The sequence below is a fragment of the Heloderma suspectum genome, chromosome 1, assembly GCF_057233095.1.
Source record: "Heloderma suspectum isolate Gila_16-S chromosome 1, 16-S_ref, whole genome shotgun sequence".
Taxonomy (NCBI): Eukaryota; Metazoa; Chordata; class Lepidosauria; order Squamata; family Helodermatidae; genus Heloderma; species Heloderma suspectum.
In genome coordinates this window covers 219,501,424-219,522,234 of record NC_139458.1, presented here as the reverse complement: position 1 = coordinate 219,522,234, position 20,811 = coordinate 219,501,424, and the positions used below count along the sequence as shown (strand labels likewise).

Below are 20,811 nucleotides of genomic sequence, written 5' to 3'. Positions count from 1 at the left end.
GGCAATCCCAGACGTTGAAAGAAAATGGTTAGAGATGTGCTGGATGAGATGAGAACATAATCTTTAAAAAACCCAAACAAACCTAGGGGTGGGGGGAGAGAAATCTCCTAGACAAATGGCCTTTTAATTTAATGGCTGTTCAAACTGGCATGGAAAGGCAGGGCAGGGACCTGTGCTGTGCCTCTTGCTGATATTACAGGGACCACCCAACAGAAATGTGCTTATATGGCTGAGCTCTCCAATGTGGTGCCCACAGGCAACATTGCGCCTGCACACATCTCCCTCAGTGCCCCCCTGCTCCTGAATGTTTAAATTTTTAAAAGATTTTGAAATTTAAAAAACCCTGGGAAGCTGGTGTGCTGGGATGGGTATTTTGTTGTGCTTTGTGAGGAAAATATGTAATTTGGTATTTGGGACTCGGATTCCACCTCTGCCTTGCACTCAATTTCTTGGCGAAGTTATTTGTCTCTGAGCCTCAGCTCCTTCTGTGAAATGGATGTTGAAGCAGAATACTTTGGATTCAAAGGAGTGATTTTGTGTTTTGGAGCTCAGACCCCACCTCCGCCTTGTTCTTGGGTTCTTGGGCAGGTTACTTTTTTTTTAGCCTCACCTGTTAGCCTTCTGAAAAATGAGTGTTTTGTCACTGGTCATGTCTACCATGGTAGCCATGTTGTGAGTGAGCAAGCCCTCTCCATGGCAGCCATTTTGTGAGACCACTCATGACACTCTCAAAATTCCAAATATGCTCACTGGCCCAAAAAGATTAGAGGGTCCTGACATGAAATTTACAGCCACATATAATGTAAGTGTTTGCTGGAGTGACATTGTTTGCTCACTTCAGTCACCCCTATGAAGTCCCTCTCAAATCTCAAACAAAATTCAGAGCAGTAGCCGATACACTGCAGCAAAAGCGACACTTTTATTGAGCCTTAAAACTAAAGCCCCATTGGGGCGTTCACCCTTACATGCTTCCAACTGCTTGCTGGACCGAGCCCCTCTGTCATGTTCCCATTGGTCCCACCTCCTTCCATGCATTCAAAGGGCAAGGTTTGCAGTGGGGAACCTGCTGAACCTGTGGAGGGCAGTGGGACCAGATGACAGGGATGCAAGGGGGGGGCAGAGCCTGTGAGTTGGAGCTCACTCTCCTCCTCACATAAATGGAATGGGATCTCCCACTTACACAATGGGAATATTGTAAGTGTGAAAACTCTAACACAGCTAAATGAACCAATTTCCTATCCATAAGGCCTAGAACCATACCTGGAAAGGCCCTCAGAGTTTTGGCACCCCGACACCTCTAATGCATCCCACCCATCCCCCAAACAGTGACAGCTATTGCCTCCAGGTAGTACTCCATTTAAAATATATATCGTTATTTTCAAAATTCCTGCTCATCTCAGTTGCTCTCATTCAGCCTTGAGTGCCACACGCTAATTTCCATCTCTCATTTTGCAAACCTAGCCATTTTTCAGGGATGTGAATTATTATTATTTCCCTAAACTTGCAGAATAGTGAAGTACATCATGTCTCAGTGGAAACAAAACAGAAGTCTCTTTATCAAAAAGTATTTAAGAATTATGGAAAATACCCAGGAATACTCTGCAAAAAGAAACAAAAGCTAATCTGTGGCGTTAGTACCTAACTCCAATAATGCTGATTGTCAATATTACTTTCAATTGTTGGGAAAGAAAAACATGCGAGTATCGTATAACTGCACCTCTTTTACCTGATGCTCCATCTTGCATTCTGTTTTGGGGTATTGGACAGACACCTCAAGGGTCTTTAGAGCTAAGAGACGTTCTATACAATCCCACTTCCATGGAAGAAATATTATTTTAGTGCCATATCCCTCACAGTACTTTTGTTTTGCAGCCTTTCCTATGTAATCCTGAGGATCAGAGATTGACTTTGGGGTGGGGCGTGGGTGGGAGAATAAACCTAAGAATGAAAGCTAACCTGTTGCAACCACTACAGTTATGCTTTCCCATAACATGCTGTAGCTAAAGCTACTACACCTGTGGTTCTTTTGGTTGCAGAGAATCCTTCTTGGGGCTGATTTAGGGCCAAACCAGACATGACATTAAGCACCCGACTGGCCCTTGCATGCTTAGTTTCTGTTTACTAAAAGTAGCCACGGGGTGGGGAGGGGGGAGACTCTGAATCATGACTGTGGATGGGCAAAGGATTAAGTCTCTCCCCCATGTCATGGTTCTGATCTGGATCGGACCCCCTCCCCCCACAGTTGCTAATTCGTCAACGAAAAACAAGCGTACAAAGGCGGATCACTTCTAGCATAATCCTACGGCGTAACGCCTTCTACTTGCAGTGCAGCCAAAATGTCCTTACTGTGGTAGCGCTGCATGCGCTGCTGCTGCGGCAGAGTTTAAAACGCTCTTGCTCAGTGTGCCAGCCCGTGCAGTACTTGCACACCAGGGCGACACAACTGCCAGCTGGCCCACACATTGTTGGTGCGCACGCACTGCACACATATGTCCCGGCGCATGAGGTAATGATCTTTTAAATGTTATGGTGGCTCTGTGAAGTATCACCATGGCTGTGGGCTTTGCGGAGGCACTGACGGGCGTGACATCTAAAGTAGGCCGTTTCTTTCCCCTTGCTTCACGTCCCCCCACCCTCTCCCCCCGCCCCACTGCTTACTCATGTCCTCTCGCATATCCTTGACGTCAAATTGGCGATACCTGATGGGAGGGGACCAGAAAGCAGGGCCAATGCTACCATTAGGCAGGGTGAGGCAGTTGCCTCAGGCAGTAGATGCCCGAGAGGTGGCAGCAAGGTGTTGGAGGACCGGGCTGTGTGCCAGACAGCAGCCCTGTGCCCCCTAAGGTAGTCTGCTGCCTTCAGGTGTGGCAGAGGGTGCTGTCCTATCACCATTGCTGAAGAAGGTTTTAATTGCCAGCCTAATCAGCTTTTGTACATGGAATGGGAGGGGCACCATCTTGTTCTTTGCCTCAGGCAGCAACACATCTTGGGCTGGCCTTGCCAGAAAGCCCAAGCAAACAAGCAAGAGGCAGCTCCAAACAAAGGCAACCCTGAGTAGGCATTTGCTGTTCTCTACCATCCTCTCTCAGTAGTGTCCCACACAGCCTGGGTTATGTTGCTTCATAGTAAAGCCACCCCAGATAGCTATTTTACTCAGCCCAGCTATCATATGGTCGTTGCAACGATCAAATGGCAAACATGGATGTGTAAACTAGACACCACCTCGTGAAGAAGGGCAGGAGAGGGAAAGAGAGAGGCTGGCTTCTTCTGAATCTTCAGGTCAGGGATGTGAGATGCAACTGCTTTCTGCGTTAACCTTACTGCTGCACAGCTTTCTGCTCTTGGCAATTTATAATTAAGAAAGGCACAAAAATCAATCTCAGCATATTGAGAGGAAATTATTGGCTACTTAACGGCCACAACAGTTTTGCAAGCAGGCAAGCCAAACAGCTTAGTGCAGAAAGCACAGCAAAATGCTGAAGGGGTCTTTCCTAACTGCAAAATGTTAAGCACACAAGAAGCCAATCTTTCTAATGAGAACGCACAACACATGTTGGTGTTGGGGGTATATTCTTTGATGCTATATCCCTAAAACAGAGAATGATAATGATATAGCCAGGACACCACCACAGCCACGCATTAGTTCAGCCATCATGAATGTAGTCGGACCTCAGATTTGGAAGAAATAATAACAGAGTACCTCTGAGCATATTCAAAGTGAATTCCCCCCCTCTGAATAACTACAGCCCACTTTGCACATCTGGGGTAAATAAAAAGAGCCTCTGAGTCAGACCTGCGAGCTCCAGGGAGGCACAAGCTGCCAACACAACACTTCTCTCTATAGAAATAGCTAGAGTTGAGCCCAAACAGACTTTGAGGCTTGTTTTCATGTGTTCTTCTTCAAAACATCTGTTTTTACATTAGCTGTCAGCTGCTCCTTTGAAATTTCATTTATTTTACATTGAAGCAGTAGACATGGGAAGGAGGTGTGAAAAAGCACCCAATCGTCTGAATTTATAAGCAACAGCTCAGGGAAATCCCAGAGCAAAGGAGCACTACAGAGATGCTCAGGGAAGACCCTTCAACCAAAGCAGCCGCTAAAGCTTAGGCAGAGTCTGGCCTGGTGCCTCCAGATGTGTTGGACTTCAGACAGCAGGGCCTATGATGGGAACTGTAGTCTGACACATCTGGCAGCGACTAAAAGCTAAAGCTTAGGCAACGTCCCTTCATATGCCCTGTGTGAGATCTTGCAACTGGTAAGTACCAACACGGGGCAGTGGCAAAGGAAAACTTAGAGTATATTCTGGGATTTTTCCTAACCTTTAGCTCATTCGTGTATGGGGCCTTCCCTGAGCTTGACTGGACAAGTGCAAAGATTGTGCATTCCCTTTGCTCCCAGGACTGGGAGGTGTCCCCTTCCACCGAGCCCTGTTGGCAAGTTGTGGAACCGTGCAGGACTCTCTGGAGCCTTGGAAGCTGGCCCTTTGGTGCTTTCCCACAGCTCTGCCTAAGTTGTGATTAATGCCCAGGACTCAGATGAAAGGCAGAGGAACACAATCATTTTGTGTGCAATGTCTTCAGAAGGTTCTCCCATGTCGAGCATGTGTACTTTGAAGCCAAAATCAAACCTCACAAAAATCCAGCTTGCTCTAGAAATGGCCACTGTAGCTCATTGGGCTCAGGTCACTGCCTGATCAGCATCATATTGCACTCTACATGCACCACTGAAAGCCTACTTTACTGTATGACTCTAAGCCTCAGATAGAGATATTACCGGAGCTTGCATTTGCTTGGAATACGAACCTGGAGGACTCATAATGCTCCCCCCTCTCTGGCCTACCACCAACACATGGCTATGGTGCTCTGACAGTGAGCCAGGCAACCACCAGGAGCCCTGGGAAATGTTGTTTTCCCAATGTGTCTGACAGACACAACGGACGAGTGGGTGGGGATTAGGCCCCATTAAGCCCCTGATAGTGTCATTAGGGTGTGAGAGACTCACGGCTAACTTAGGTCCCATTCATTTCAGTGGGTCCACTCTACATAGGACTAACATTGGGTACAACCCTTAGTCTTTCCTAATGAAGTCAAGCTTCTAAGTGGTGACAAAGCCGCTGTTACTGCTGTTTTAAAATGTGCTGAGGACATTTTGCTTTTTTGTGTATTGGAAGCTTACCATTTTTGCAGACTGGACAACACTGTTCTGGTTCATAGACTGGGTTGACACATTCAGGAACGGCGCAGTCTGCTACAACGCAGTGGACTTCGTTGCTGGGCTCACAGCGACACCATTCGCACGGAGAGGGCTAGGAACAAAGCTCAAATTAGCCCATTTTCACCCTTCTGGGAGTTCAATACGTTAATATACTTTATTCTCAAGACATAAATTCCACTTAACTTATTCATCACACATAATTGGGCAATATGGCTCATGCATATAACATTACAAAAATAAGCTTCACTTGATCCACAGCTGTCTGCCTGATATTTCATGTTTACTTCCAAAGAGTCAACAAAAGCTCCACAGCAGGGAAAGGTAACTTCCATGCTGCTTAGACAAAAATGGCCCTTCCTTCCCCGGAAGGGGGGGGGGGCTACTGACCGGATGAAGGGACAGAATTTCACCATTGTTGATTAGTATGACTGTTGCCTTCCCCAGGCTAGGGGAACACAAGTATGGCACCTACCCAACTGTCAGGCTGGGAAAACAAGCGGACACTATGGCAGAAAGGTCTAAGAAAAGAAGCTCAAGGTGGAGCATAATTTACAGTTATATCTTCCTTCATTTTTATACTCTTAAAAACATATATTTGAGGTAAAACACCTGAGGGCTCATGGCTGCTGATGCCTTCTGGTGACTGGACCCACCTGCCTGTGCCCTTGGCCCAATTTTACCTTTCGATGGGCAGCTGTGAGCTGCCCACCATTTTAAATTCCCCACAATGCTCTGGACAGAGAAACACTACATTGGCTCATTGCAGAACATTTTAAATGGCTGCCAGTCTGCAACCACCTGCACATTGCAGTGCACTGGCACCACTGTTGCCCACTAAGCCCACAGGAGGGGCACAGATGTCAGGGGGGCACAAGGTATCATGGGGCCAACCAGACAGCACTTTGCCAGGTGCCCCCTCAAACCTAGAGCTGGCCCTGGACAAATAATCTTTTTACAGTGTGATCTTATACGAGTCTACTGAGAAGTACCCATTGTGTTAATAGGACTTAGTTTCAGGTAAGCGTGTAGGACCGCAGCCTTAGTGTAATACTCGTATTACGTATATTTTTAACCATGATTTTTAGCATTTTTGTATGTAAATTGCTTAGAGATTTTACTATATTAAGGGAGCAAACCTATGGCTGCTAGACAGTGGCTAGACAGCCATAGGATATCTGGTTTTCCGGGAACTGACCTCAGAGCCCACGCTCCAAGGCCGGTTCCTGGAGTACCGACTTCCCCCCTCTTCCACGTTGCCTTGGAGGCAGTGCGGAACAACCCCTTCCTCCGCGCTCGCAAGAGGAGCATGGAGTGGCCAAAAAGGGGCGTTCCCAGAGGGCGTTCCGGGGCGGGGAGGGCAGAAATGCCTGTACGACACATCCAGTGTGTCGTACAGCAGCCTCCTCCCCCGCTCAGCCCTCCCACGGCTGGACAGCTGCAATCAGCTGTCTAGCCAAACATGCAGGGCAGGAGAAGCGCGGAGGGAATGATCCCCTCTATGCTTCTCCTGTCCTGCACTGGATAGGCGGTCGCCTCCGAGTTTGGAGGCAGCCGCCTATCTGAATAGGATTGCTCCCTAAGTGGCATACTACTACTGCTACTAATAATCATCATCTTATTTTCATTATTGTCAACAACAAAAAGCCCATCTGTTGTACTTCTGACTCAAAAGTCACAGGATTGTTTGTGTCTCTTGGGCATGAATGGTGCATTCCCTGAACTAATCTATAGGGTGATTAGTGTAGCTGTTCAACAAAAGGTCTCCCTCGCTGAACATGCAAATTCCAATATGGAAACTGAAACTCACAAAAATTCAGCTCAGCTCTACATGTGTTTCCCTCATAGTTATTCTTGGGAACAGCTGGGCAAATTAGATGTGTAATCAAAGCCACCATATTTGTTGGTGTCAGAGGCTATTCAACTTGGCTTTGTTAGTTCTAGCCCCACGTAAGTCCTACAGGATAGAAATGTGCCACTTCAACCTGCAATGCACTCAGCCTGGACTCTATGGATCTTTTGTGGCCTCCCTAATTTTTCTACAGATATTCTTTCTATAATATCTGTGACTTTCCCGGGAAGGGGACATCATCGCATACTGGGGAACAATGACATCACTTTCTAGTTTTATGTTTGCATGTAGCACCCAAGGCACCCTGGATTTTTTTTTGTCATGTGCAAAGCTAACAGTTAGACCTAATCACAAAATGCTTGTACGTTTCAAGCACTCAAGAAGGAAGCAGGAGATAGGCAGACATTCTCTCTGAATGGACAATCTCACCACATGCAAACTCCGCATTCTAGACAAAAGATTTGTGTGCACTTTTGCAAATGAGCTGCAACCCCACCAGCTGGCATCCTGAGCACCTAATATGATGTTTTCTTTATATAATGTGATGTTTTCTTGCCCCACCATATCCAAAGCCCTGCCAGCTTGCTGTGCTCAACATGGCTTTATTTTTTTAAACAAAAAATAGAGCTTGCTGTGGCAGCTTTATTTTTTTCCCCTTTAAATGTTTTTCTTTTCCCTCCCATTGACTCCAGCAGAGGACATTTACTACACCAGATCCAGGGCTGGCACAACCCCAAGCCCATTTCAGGGGAAGACAACAGTTTCAGATCCTGTTAATTCATAGCCTCATGGAATGCCCCATTTCTGCCCCCAACACTGGCAGAGCACAGCCTGCTGTACAGCTGCAGTGACAGAGCTTTCCACAGCCACACCAGGGAAGCCTCCAGTGACAGGCTTCCCTCTCTGTCTCTGCTCACAGACCTCTGCCTCTGAAGGTGGAGATGGAGTTTCATAACATCCTAAGGCCGCTCAGCCACCCTCCCTTCACAGAGGTAGCAACTCTACTATTCTTTACATTGGCACCTATCCAGTGCAGTGCGATGTTTTGCTGTTTAAGACAACCAAAAAACCTCAGGTTCAAATCCCAGCTCAGCTATGAAGCTTGCTGGGTGGCCTTGAACATTAACTCCTAAGCTACCTCACAGGGTTTTTGTGAGACTCAATATTGCACAGATTAGACTGGGACAGTTCAACCCTGAAATGATGTTGTTGTCCCAGCCGATTGCACTATTGAAGTTTCCCCCCAGCAAACACACCAAGCTAGACCAAATGTCTGGATCAGTCATCCTTAATGAGGTGTCCTCCAGATAGACCCAGAATGTTGGGATTTGTAGTCCAATACATCTGGAGGGCACCTGGTTGGAGAAGGCTGATCTAGATTCTAGAAATACCAAAGGATCAGGAGCCAAACAAATATGACATAAAACTAAGCAAATTGCTCACAGAGAAAAATCAGGATTAATTAATTAATTAATTACATTTATATCCTGCCATTTTTCCTCTTTAAGAAACCCAAGGTGGCGTACATAATCCTCCTCCTCTCCATTTTATCCTTTTGAAAATTAATGCTAGTGCAATAAATCCAGTTTAAATGAAACTGAACGACAACTAAAGGAAGGGTGCACACGCATTGCATTATAAATTTTGAATAGTTTTGCTCTCCTTGCTACCCATCACCTGTAAAACAATGCTGAAGTCTTGGAGGCATAAAGTTCTTTGCAGTTCACCTCAGAAATGCTCCATATGTTTTGAATCAAATAATCAGTTCCCAGGAAATTCATACCTGCCTTGAAATGGGCTAATTAAATATCCCCCCCCCCCGCGCCTTTGTCTCAATTTCTACAGTCTGTAATCCTGATCACTGCTCTGTTTCCTTGTGACTCTGGCAATTTAGATACAAATCAGTAGCCCTCAAGCTAAAGGAGAAGTCTGTGGGAGTTGGTTCCTACTGCCTAATTATCACCCCAATTCCATGCTCCTCCTGATTTTCGCGCTCCATCTACCTGTTTTGCATTCAACAGAAACAAGAAGGAAATACACAAAAGGATTTGTTCTAGGATCCATGAGAAATTATTATCCTCACCGCACACAAAATTTAGTAGCAGCTAAGACCCTGGGAGGCTGGGACACTTTCAGCTAGTTTTTGTGATGTAATGAGACTTTCCTTCATCAGCACATCCCGTGGGTTTTTCTTTTCACCAGAATATTGCACTCATTTTTGAGATGTCAAGAAATGCACTGCACGTTTCCAGTGGCACTACATGCTCGCTGCATCTGCTGGGGATGGAAGAGCATCAATGGATGTAGAAAATGCCCCTGCATGACTTTGCTCTGAGTAAATGAGACATGACAGATGTATCTTTTTTTGCTTCTGTTGTGTTAGTGTTACCTGAAAATGACACTGGAGAGAAATAGGATGTTGTATGACACTGAAAGCAATTGTCAGAATGAGAGAAAATCACCCCACTGGATGGCATAAATAACTTTCCAAATCTTCAGAGAATATTTTTTTTAACTCATTCTGAACTTTTTCTCACCATTTGTTTTCCACCCCATCAAATTTAGTGGCTTTGTTTTACTTTTCAGTGCTTTGCTGCCCCAAACACAACTCTCTCTCCTCCCCTCCCCACTCTATTTCTTCCCTCTAGCATATTTTTCCATCAGCCCTTCCCAGTATCATTGCTAAGAATGTGAAGCTTTTGCACAGAAATCAATACAGGCCCTTATTATAACTCCTCTCCTGGACCCTGAGAGCAAAGGTAGATGCTTAGCTCAAAAATGTTCATAGGTCCTCTAGGCAAAAGTTAAAAGCCCATAAGGCTGCAATCCTATGCCCACTTGCCTGGGAGCAAATTCCATGGAACTCAATGGAGCTTACTTCTGAGTAGACCTGTAGAGGATCACAGTCTCTCAGTACCTACGGAGGCACACGTGCATCTCATTCATACACATTCACAGTGTCCAGGTGCCCACTGGATGGAAAAGACTGAGAGGGGAGTCAACAGTTTTTTAAGGTACTTCACAGAATGCTGGACCTAGCACATATAATCCAGTACTCCCTGAGTACTAAGAGAGAGAGAAAAAAAGCAAAGCCTGAAAACAGAGCATTTACCCCTCTTTCTTTTCCTCAAATGGAACAGCATGAAACCTCCTACATAATATAGTAGCACTTCATTGAACAGAACGTTGGGCTGTGGGAGTTCCTCTTCTATAGACTTTAAATAGCCTCAGACTGATGAAGGAAGGATTTTTTGCAGTGGTGGCAGCCAGGAACATAAATCCGAGCATGGGATGAGTCATATATGCAGGAGACTTTCCCCCTCAATTGTTTTAGCAAGCCTCCAATGGGGAGAGGAGGATTCCCAGTGGCAGCCAATTATATATAAGCTGGGTTTTCTAGTATATGTAACCCCTTCATTAATATAAAAATGACTAAATAACATTTATTTGCCCCATGAGTCTGTTCCAGCTTCTGACACTCTGCTATTTAGATCAAGTGCACTACATTTTAAAAACAGGGCATTAGACAATAGGTGCTTGTGTCAGTAAATTCCAAAATCCTTACCATGTTGCATGTGAAAAAACATGTTCCCTTCTGGTTAAGTTGCTCTTTCTGTGCGAACCCTATCACCTTGTGGCATACAAAATTAACATTTTTTCCCTATTTGTTTAAAAATAAATAAATAAAGCAATCATGATGTTTATAAAGCTGTGTCATGTTTACCCTTGCTTTTCTCTTCACTGAGCCAAGGCGATCTCATATTTTTAGGCTCTGTCTAAGGGGAAAGCATTCCATACTCCTGTTCATTCTTTTTCCTTTCAGGAAAAATGTGCAGTTTAATTACACCATTTTTGTCTGTGTGGTGAGGCAACCTGTATTGCCTGCTATGCCAGGACCAAAGCACTCACTTTAGAAACCATTGGATCAGGTCCTCCTTGCATCTGTCCTGAAGATGCTTCAGAGATCACTAAAGAAACCAAGTGATTCAGTGCAACCCTACGCCTGTCTACATAAGCCATCTTGCGTCTTTTGTTGTAAGTTCTATGAGTCTTTTTTGAGAAGAGAAATTTTTAATGATGATGATAATGGCAATGATAATAACAATAAAATAATAAGCCCCATTGAGTTTAATGGGACTTACTTTTGAGCAGACATGGATAGCCTTCTGCAGTATTATTCAAGTAAGTGTGTATAGGATTGCAGCCTGAATCGTGTATATAGGATTGCAGCCTGAATCGTGTGTATAGGATTGCAGCCTGTCTTCATTAAGTATCTGAAAAATAAGCAGTTTATCTCTCCAGATAGAAGACAGTAATTTCAGAGAGACAGCTGAGAAGCAGCACAGCAGGAACCGGCGTGTGTGTCTGTGTGATGGGGGGAGAGGACCTCCAGCTCCTTTTCCTGATTCTCTTGTCACCTCCATCTGTTTTAATTCCCCCTGGGCTTCTCTTACTCAGCTATGATTCACTCCAGCTGCCGTGGCTTTGTTTGCTTACCATTCCCAGACAAATGTCACACATGGCAGGCGCTCTGGTGTGCACATCGACCAACTTTGCCATGTCTCAGGAGTTATTGGGGTCAGGATTTAGAGGTGTCTCAATTATGGAACAAGGCCCTTTTGGACACAGTTCTCAAAGTTGCGTCGAGTGACGTTCAAGTGGATGAAAACATATACTATCAAATGTACCAATAAATATGAAGTGAAAAGCACTTCTAAAACTCAAAAGTGCTGAAGAAATGGCAGTGAAGTCTCATCATGAAAAGAGCATGTTTAAGAAAGACAGCAAGAAACACACAATGGGCAAGAGAGATTAATGCTGCCTCCTCCCTGCAGGGAGTTGGCTAGGCAGGGAGGGGAGCCGTTGATGAGTTGGTTAGAAAAAAAGCCATTTCAAAATGGTCCCTGGTTCACTTGCTGCTCTCCCACTTGTCTCCCACTAGTACCTTAATTCAAATGTGGTAGGGTCACTGGGGTCCATATAAAACAGTGCCAGGGGGCAGATCTGGGACATGGTCCATTTGCTGGCTATCCCTCGCATGTCATTTCCCCCGCAGAGTGCGCGTTTGATCGTTTCTCTGAAATTCTTCAGCTTGTTGTACAACCCTTTCTTTCCCTACTGCCTATCCATCAATTTGCTGATGAGTCATAGTAATTTCTTTGCCAATAATGTCCATTATTGCTTTGGTTCCTGTTCTACTGCTTGCTTTTATTGTGATCTTGGCCTGTTTTATTTTAGGTGTTGTCTCTAATTGTTTTATTGTGTTGTCTCCAGATTATTTCATTGTATTTCGTTGTTGTTGTTTTTACTGAAATGTATGTGAACCACTCAGTTCTATATTTTATAGAAAAGCTGGATAAAACTATTTAATGTGAGCAAGCAAATAAACCAACATGCAGTTGCAACATCTGAGGATTGAGGGGGGAGTACCTTTGCCTCTTGTACTTGCTACCAGGAGCCAAAACAGTGGGAGTCAGCATCAGTGGTAACCCAGTCAAGGGCAACCCAGGTGAGGAAGCCCTACCTTGTGAGGGGTCCAAAGATACAGTAGCAGGGTAACAGCAGGATCTCTCATGTCTAGGGGAAAGCTTGTATACACCTTTGACCCTCCATGTCTATTTTGTATTTTGAATGTAATGGGTTGGATTCTATGCTGGCTATCTGACAGCAGAACAGAAAAAGCTGACAGAATGGATTTCCACTCTCCCCTGCAGTCCCCTGTGTGCCCCCCAAATCTTCTCTGGAGTGTTGGGGAGCCTTCTGAAGTGGATTTGGAGAGCTGGGGGGGTTGCAGGGGGCCAGAGAGCAAGGGAAAGTCCCTTTGCATGAGCAAACATCCTCTCATGTGACTTTGGATTTAACATATTGTAAACTAGCTTGAGAACTTAGGTTAGTAGGCAGAATATAAATATTCTACATAAACAAACAAATAAATACACAGCATTTAGGAATCTCTTTACTGAAAGGGAAATGATTTTTTTCTTAGAACTTGCATTTGTATAACAGGAGAGGGAAACAACATATTTGGCAAAATGCCACCTGCTCTCAATAGTCCCATCTTCTTTGTGATTAACCTGCTTTGCCCACTGGACCCATGGTGAATGTTATCACTTGGTTTGCTGTTGCTGTCTGGAACACAACACAAGATAACACCAGCATCTCTTAATCTGAAGCCAAAGTTTAGAGCGGCCTTCAGACTGAAATTCAGCATGTAAACAACTCAGATCCAGAAAACCACATTTATTTGAATCTGATGTCCACTAGTCTTCTGGCAGTGGCTCCCTACTGGGAAACTCTTGAGCAGAAAATCAAAGCTGTACCTAGACTGAAATTCAATGGCAGAATACTGAGAGTATGTGCAAGTGCAAATCTTTCCTATGGTTGCTAACTTTTTTTTATTTTTTAACTGACCCTGCTCCTGTATCTTTACTGGCAGCCCAACATGTAGGTTTTAAGCAGATGAGGTTTTCCTTGACGTGGGGATAAAGTGACTGAGAAAGTTTCATCTATTTGATTCCTGGATGTCAAGCTGGTGCTAATAGCTCAGGAGCTGGGCAGTCAAAAGAACTGATAACCCTAGGCAGTGAATGGAATTCTGCTTGTCATATTTCGAGCTTGGTGTGATGCAGCATTTGGGGGCTTTATTTTTAAGGACTGGAATAAGGAAGCTATGAGGATCATGAAAGACTCTTGTCTTACCCAACTGTTAAAGATACAGGTTCATCTTCTCATGTGGAAGTGAAAATAGTTGGACCTGTAGAAAAAAAAAAATCTACACAGCTATGAAAGGAATGAGAGCTCTTGTCCTCCTTTACATCTGGTTATACAGTGGGCAGATTCTGGAGGTATTAGATCTGCCAACTTCTTTAGCAAGTTTCCCATCCCTTAACATGCAGATTCCAGCTGTGTGAATTTTGCATGCTAAACCAGATTCCGGCTGCTGAATTTCTCTTTCTTGTCAGATTTCCACAAGGTCTCAGGTTTGACCTTACCTTTCAGGGTTTAGCCTCCTTCTCAGGGTCTTCACAAGGATGAGCAAAGTCTCAGGGTGAGGGACCAAATGCAAGGTGGGGGGAAGAATGAGAACTTGGTTTAATGAGAACTTTTGCTGTTAGCTTGTCCCCCTCCTGTGTCTATCAGGCTCCACCCCTGACCATCAGGCATCAGTCAGTCTTGTCCCATAATGAGTCAGTTGCCACTAAGCTCCACCCTGCCCTACCAAGCTCCACCCCTTAGCCCGCAGGCTGTACCTCCTCTGAGTCTCAGGGTCTTTGCTTGAGGAGACTGGGGAACTGTATTTACCTTGCACATTTACCTTGACTGGACTTGGCTTATGGGGCCTTAGTGAGTCAAACTACCCCTATTTGGGCCACATCATTGTTCACCTGGAATTTCCTGAGGAAACAGTGAGAGTCAGAGAGGTGTTGTATACAATGGCTTTAGTTTGCCCATACCCAAAAGGGTTTTCCTCCCTGCCTGTGATTATTGCAACTAACTCCCACCTTTTTAAAGTGCTGGCTGGCTATTACCACAAGAAAGCTGGGGGTCAATTCTTAGACATCCTGAAAATGCAGTCACTGTTTGCTGCAGCTACTGACACATAGCGACTTACCTGTTCACAGATTCTGTTCGTGGGGGGGGGGGCACTCTGTCCCTCCCCCTGGAATCCTCGATGTGGGGGGAGGCGATCCGGTCCCCCCCCCCCCGGAATCCTGGCTGGCCGGCTCTGCTCTGCGGCGGATTTCCAGTCCGGCTCTGCTCCGCGGCAGATTTCCAGCCAGATTTCCAGCCGCGGACTGGCTGGTGCAGACGCAAATGGCAGCCATTTGCATCCAGCCAGGCAGCCGTGATAGGCTATGTAAGTCTTTACGTAGCCTATCACGGCTGGGCAACCCCCCCCGATGCAAATGGTGGTGGCTACGGCGGCTGCCATTTGTGTTCCCTATTTTTCGCCATTCTAGCCTACGTAAATATTTACGTAGGCAATTACAGCGAAAAAAAAAGGGAACCGCAAATAGCGTAGTGGGCGCTATTTGCGTTTCTTTTTTTTTTTGCCATAAAAGCCTAGGTAAATATTTACGTAGGATAAAATGGCAAAAAAAAGAAAGAACGCAAATAGCTCCCACTACACTATTTGCAGTTCCCTTTTTTTCACCGTAATTGCCTACGTAAATATTACGTAGGCTAGAACGGCGAAAAATAGGGAACGCAAATGGCGGCCACCGTAGCCGCCACCATTTGCATACGCTGGTGTGTGTGTGTGTGTGTGTGTTTTAGGGGTTAGCCGTGATAGGCTACGTAAATTCTTACGTAGCCTATCACAGCTCGAAGGACAGCAACGGCGGCCGCAGCAGCCCGGCCACGGCCAGCCAGGAGACCAGCCGCTGCCGCCACCAAATCTGCCGCATCCACCCCAGATAAGTTCCATCCCGGGAGATTCCGTGGGGAGGGGGCAGGGGGGCAGGAGGCCGCTCTGCCATGGATTCCAGGGGGCCGGATTCTTTAGAATCCGGCCTCACTGGAATCCATGGCGGAATTCTCTGCCATCCCTACTGACACATCACCCAGAGTGGTGTGATCCCAAAGTAGCCCGTGGGGACTTTGCAATAGGTAGGAAAAGGCTCTCTCACCATCCCAGCAGGGACTGAAAAGCAGCTCTGGGTGCGTGCATCCCAACTGCTGCAAAAGCGCCTGTCCTTCTAGACCAGGCACAGGATCCTGGATTGTCTGATGGATTAATGGTATTGGCAGGACTCACTGAGGTACCCAAAGGTGATTCCCCTTGAGTTGTCATGAGAATTGCCAATGTAACAAGCCATGACATTTCTGTGAGACCCACCCCCCAAATAGCTGATCTTTTTCAGTCAACAGTGGTGGAAACAGGGAGATCCCCACAATTGGAATCAGAGTGAATGGACTTTGGAGACTCACCAATCCCTGAGGAATGGAAGAGTCACCTGAGGAAGAAACTCTGCCAGAGGCCTAACATGTTCTCACTTCATGAATGGGAACTTGGACATGCCAAGGGTGTAGAGAAGGGCTTTGGATAGGGGTGAAAGCTCCTTCCTTGTTCTCCTCGACCTCTCAGCGGCTTTTGATACCATTGACCATGGTGTCCTCCTGGACTGCCTGGAGGGGTTGGGCATTGGAGACATCATATTACGGTGGTTCCGGTTCTTCCTCTCTGGCAGGTATCAGAGGGTAGTGCTGGGAGAGGAGGTTTCAGACTAGGGATGGCGGAGAATTTCTCCCCCAAACTTCGGGGGGCTGAGCACCAACGTGTTCGGCTCCCCAAACAAGTTTCGGGGAGAAATTCTCCTCACCCCCCCGCACCCCCCCCCCCGGGACGGGACTTACCTTTGCCGAATGTCCCTCCCGGCGGCGGGTCCAGCCGGCGGTTCGGCGGGTGTTCGTCCTGGGCGGGAGTGGCAGCCGGTCTTTCGACCGGCTGCCGCCGCCACCATTCCAATAAAAGAAAAAAAAAAACACGCCCCCGTGATAGGCTACGTTACGATTAACGTAGCCTATCACGGCTAGATCTGCAAAGTCAGCTGTGATAGGCTACGTAAATCGTCACGTAGCCTATCACGGGTGACTTAAAAAAAAAAAAAGCGCGTACGGATAATGGCGGCCCCCATAGGGAGCCGCCATTCCCATTCCTTATTTGGTTGCTGTAGTCTACGTAAACATTTACGTAGACTACAGTGACCAAATAAGGAACGTGAATGGCGGCTCCCTATGGGGGCCGCCATTAGCGTACGCGCTTTTTTTTTTTTTAAGTCACCCGTGATAGGCTACGTGATGATTAACGTAGCCTATCACAGCTGACTTTGCAGATCTAGCCGTGATAGGCTACGTTAATCATCACGTAGCCTATCGCGGGGGCGTTTTTTTTTTTTTTTAAACTTTGGAGTTCGCGGCGGGGCGAGGCGGGAAGCCTCCTCCCCGGCCTGAATTTCGGCCGGGCGAGGCGGAAAGCCTCCCCCCCGGCCTGAATTTTGGCCAGGTGAGGCGGGAAGCCGCCCCCCCGGCCTGAACTTCGCGGGGGGAGCAACGAAGTGCCTCCCTCCCACCGCGAACAAGCTTCGACGACAGGTAAGTGACTTTCGTCCATCCCTATTTCAGACTCGTGGCCGCTCACTTCTGAGGTGCCACAGGGTTCCATCCTCTCCCCGATGCTATTTAACATCTATGTGAAGCCCCTGGGGGCTATCATCAGGAGGTTTGGGGTGTGGTGTCATCAATATGCAGATGACACGCAGCTCTACCTCTCATTTAAATCTTCACCAAGGTTGGCTGTAGAATCCCTGTCCAAATGTCTGGAGACGGTGAGTGGCTGGATGGGGAGGAATAAGCTGAAGCTGAACCCTGACAAGACTGAGGAACTTTTGGTGGGAGACAAGAAGAGGTTGAGGGATGTCGACCTGGTGTTGAATGGGGTACGGCTACCCTTGAAAGACCAGGTCCACAGCCTGGGGGTCATTTTGGGCTCTCAGCTGTCCATGGAAGCTCAGGTGTCAGCTGTGAGCCGGACAGCGCTGTACCAACTCCATCTGATACGGCAGCTGTGCCCTACCTTCCCGACCATCTGCTCCCATCGGTAGTACATGCCCTGGTCTCCTCCCGTCTAGACTACTGTAATGCGCTCTACGTGGGGTTACCCTTGAAGACAGCTCGGAAGCTGCAGCTGGTACAGAACGCAGTGGCCCACCTGATTAAAGGCAGCCGCTGGCAAGATCACATCACTCCGGTGCTGAAGGAGTTCCACTGGTTACCAGTTGTTTTCCGGGCCAAATTCAAGGTGTTGGTTTTGACTTTAAAACTCTATATGGTTCTGGCCCAGCCTATCTCAAGGAGCGCCTCCAGCAACACCAGACAGGCTGCTCAACTAGATCAGCCTCAGATGGCCTTCTCTCTGTCCCATCAGCCAGGACAGCTAGGCTGGTGAGGACGAGGGAGAGGGCCTTCTCTGTGGTGGATTGCCTGGTGGGAAGTCAGTGGTTTGGGGGCCTTGACCTCTGAAGTGGGTGCTACCAGATCCCTCTTACACAGGCGAAGACAGCATTTACATGCCCTTTGGGATTCTACCAGTTTGAGAGGATGCCACAAGGCAACTCAGGAGCATTTGCTAAATTCTAGCGGCTGATAGAGAAAGCTGTAGGAGACATGAAACTTCGGCAAGTATTAGTCTCTCTGGATGACCTCATTGTGTTTGGGAAGACACTGGAAGAACATGCTGAAAAGCTATTAAAGGTGCTGGGCCAACTAGAAGCTTATGGACTGAAGTGTCACTAGAAATGCCAGTTTTGTAGGACATCAGTCAAATACATGGGGCACATACTGTCTCAGGAAGGGGTTAGTACTGATCCAGACTAAATTAGTGCTCTCATCAACTGGCCACAAGCCATCATTACAGGGTCCCTGAAGACCTTCCTGGGATTTACTGGATATTATTGACAGTTTATGGGTATTCCACTATTATGAAACCACTGAATGGCCTAACCAGAGGGTCCCAGTCCAGAAAAATGACACCCAGAAAGAGAGGGGGGAAAGAGAGCACTGAAGACTCCATTGGGTGCTCTCTATCATGACCCATGGGAACCCTTTGGGGAACGATGGAATGAGGATTGTGAGAAGACCTTTTGTGAGATCATCAGGTGCTTAACTGAAGCCCCAGTTTTAGCTTACGCAGACTCAAACAGACCATTTATTCTGCACACAGATGCCAGCACTCATGGACTAGGGACAGTATTGTACCGAGAGACAGATGAAAAAGCAAGACCAGTTGTGTTTGCAAGCTGGGGGCTCACCCCTAGTGAGACCAGGTACCACATACATAAATTAGGGTTTCTAGCACTGAAATGGGCAGTCACTGAAAAAATTCTGGGACTATTTATATGGTGCTAAATTGGACAGATTACAACCCACTTACCTATGTCCTTACAATGGCCAAGCTTGATGCTACTGGCCACAGATGGGTGGCTGCCCTGTCTAATTATGACTTCAGTATTCGTTACCAAACTGGAAAGACTAAGATCGATGCTGATGCATTATCCCGCCGACAGCAGAACAAATGGTCCATCATTCCTGTGGAAGGGGTAAAGACAGGTCACCCCCTGAAACCATGTCTTCTTTAGCAGTGAACTATGTCACCCTAAACAAATCACCATTGCCACAGCTGGGCTCTCAAGACTGGAAAGAAGCCCAGTAGCATGGTCCTTATACCAAGGATGTTTTCTGTTTTGTGGAAAATATTGAGAGGAAGCCACCACAGCATATGCTGCTCTCAGCCATGGCAGCATTATTACTGAGGGAATGGAACAAGCTAAAAATAATTGATGGGGTACTGTACTGTGTCACATCAGAACTGCTAAGAGGAGTCCGCAGACAATTGGTCTTATCTAGACAGCACTGAGCATTGGCCATGCGAGCCTTACATGATGATTTAGGACATCTAGGAGTTGAGAGGACAATGGAGCTCCTTTGAGACAGGTTCTATTGGCCTAGGATGGCAAAAGATGTCACCAAAAAGTGCAAGAGCTGTGCCCGCTGTGTTCAATGGAAAACGTGTGTTGGGGGAAGGTTGCTACTCAGGCATCCAAATTGGAGTCCCAGATATCCAGGGTGGGTGCTTGAGCTAGAACTAAAAATAAGGGAAGAATAACCCCTAGGGCTAGTGTAGGGATGTTAGAGAATTCTGCCATGGATCCCAGGGAGGCTGAATTCCAGTGAATTCGGCCCCCCAGAATCCATGGCGGAACGGAGCAACCTGCCCCACCACCCCTTGAAAGCCCTGCGAAACAGAGCCTACCTGGCCGCCATTTGCGTCCCCGCTTTTGCCGTGATAGGTTAAGTAAATATTTACGTAGCCTGTCACAGCTCAGTGAAATGACGCAAATGGCGGCCGCTACGCCGGCTGCCATTTGCGTTTGCAGACCTGCCGTGCAGATGGACCCGGCCGGCAGCTCTGCGGAGTTGCCGCGAAGCGGAGCCAGCCGGGGTAGGATTTCAGGGGGAGGTACAGAGTGCCTCCCCCCCACCATGAATGTCACCCTTCGAAAAGGTAAGTGACTTTCGTACATCCCTAGCAAAGTGAGGCTGTGGGATGCCATGTGGGATGCCCTGTGCCTCCTAAGCTAGCTTGATGCCTCCAGGTTGGTGGGGGATGCTTGAAGTGTTGAAGAAAGATTCAACTGCCAGTCTAGTTAGCTTTGGTACATGGACTGGGAGGGGGCGCCATCTCGCTCTTCATCTAAGGCAGCAAAATGTCTCAGGGCGGTGCTGCTGAGCAAAGTAACTATATAGCTTTTTTTAATTTGATTTGATTGATTGATATTCCACCTTTCTACATGGATGGCTGCTCTCTGTTTGAAGAGGATGGACCTGCTGACTAAAGTTACCACATTTCCTGAGGCTTAGAGCCTGAGACTCAGCAGGGGGAGTCTGATTTCAAGGGTGGGGCCTGAGACACTAGTTTTTTTTTTTAAAGAGAGATCTCAAGCAAGCTTCTCCCTCTGCTAGATGGCCAGTGCAAGATCGCTGAACTCTCGACCATGGGGTTTCAAAATATATTTATATGCCTGTCTTCATGTCCACTTCTCCCACTAAGATACTGATTCTGGAAGAACATGCTAGAAAAGGAGTCGCAGATTAAACTTTAGAAGCTGGGAGGAAACTGAGAATAGGCCCTAGGGAAAAGATCTCACCACCACCACCTCTCTGCTGGTCCCTAATCCTCCCTGAGGTT

General features: G+C 46.9%; 1 protein-coding gene across 1 annotated transcript in view; it reads right to left on the bottom strand.

The window, feature by feature from the left end:
- The window catches only part of VWC2L (von Willebrand factor C domain containing 2 like), a 141,537-nt gene that overhangs the window by 97,344 nt on the left and 23,382 nt on the right, over nt 1-20,811 (bottom strand). The window contains exon 2 of the mRNA XM_084830119.1: nt 5,177-5,306. Within this exon, the coding sequence (XP_084686245.1) occupies nt 5,177-5,306 (130 nt within the window). The remainder of the gene's footprint in view (nt 1-5,176; nt 5,307-20,811) is intronic.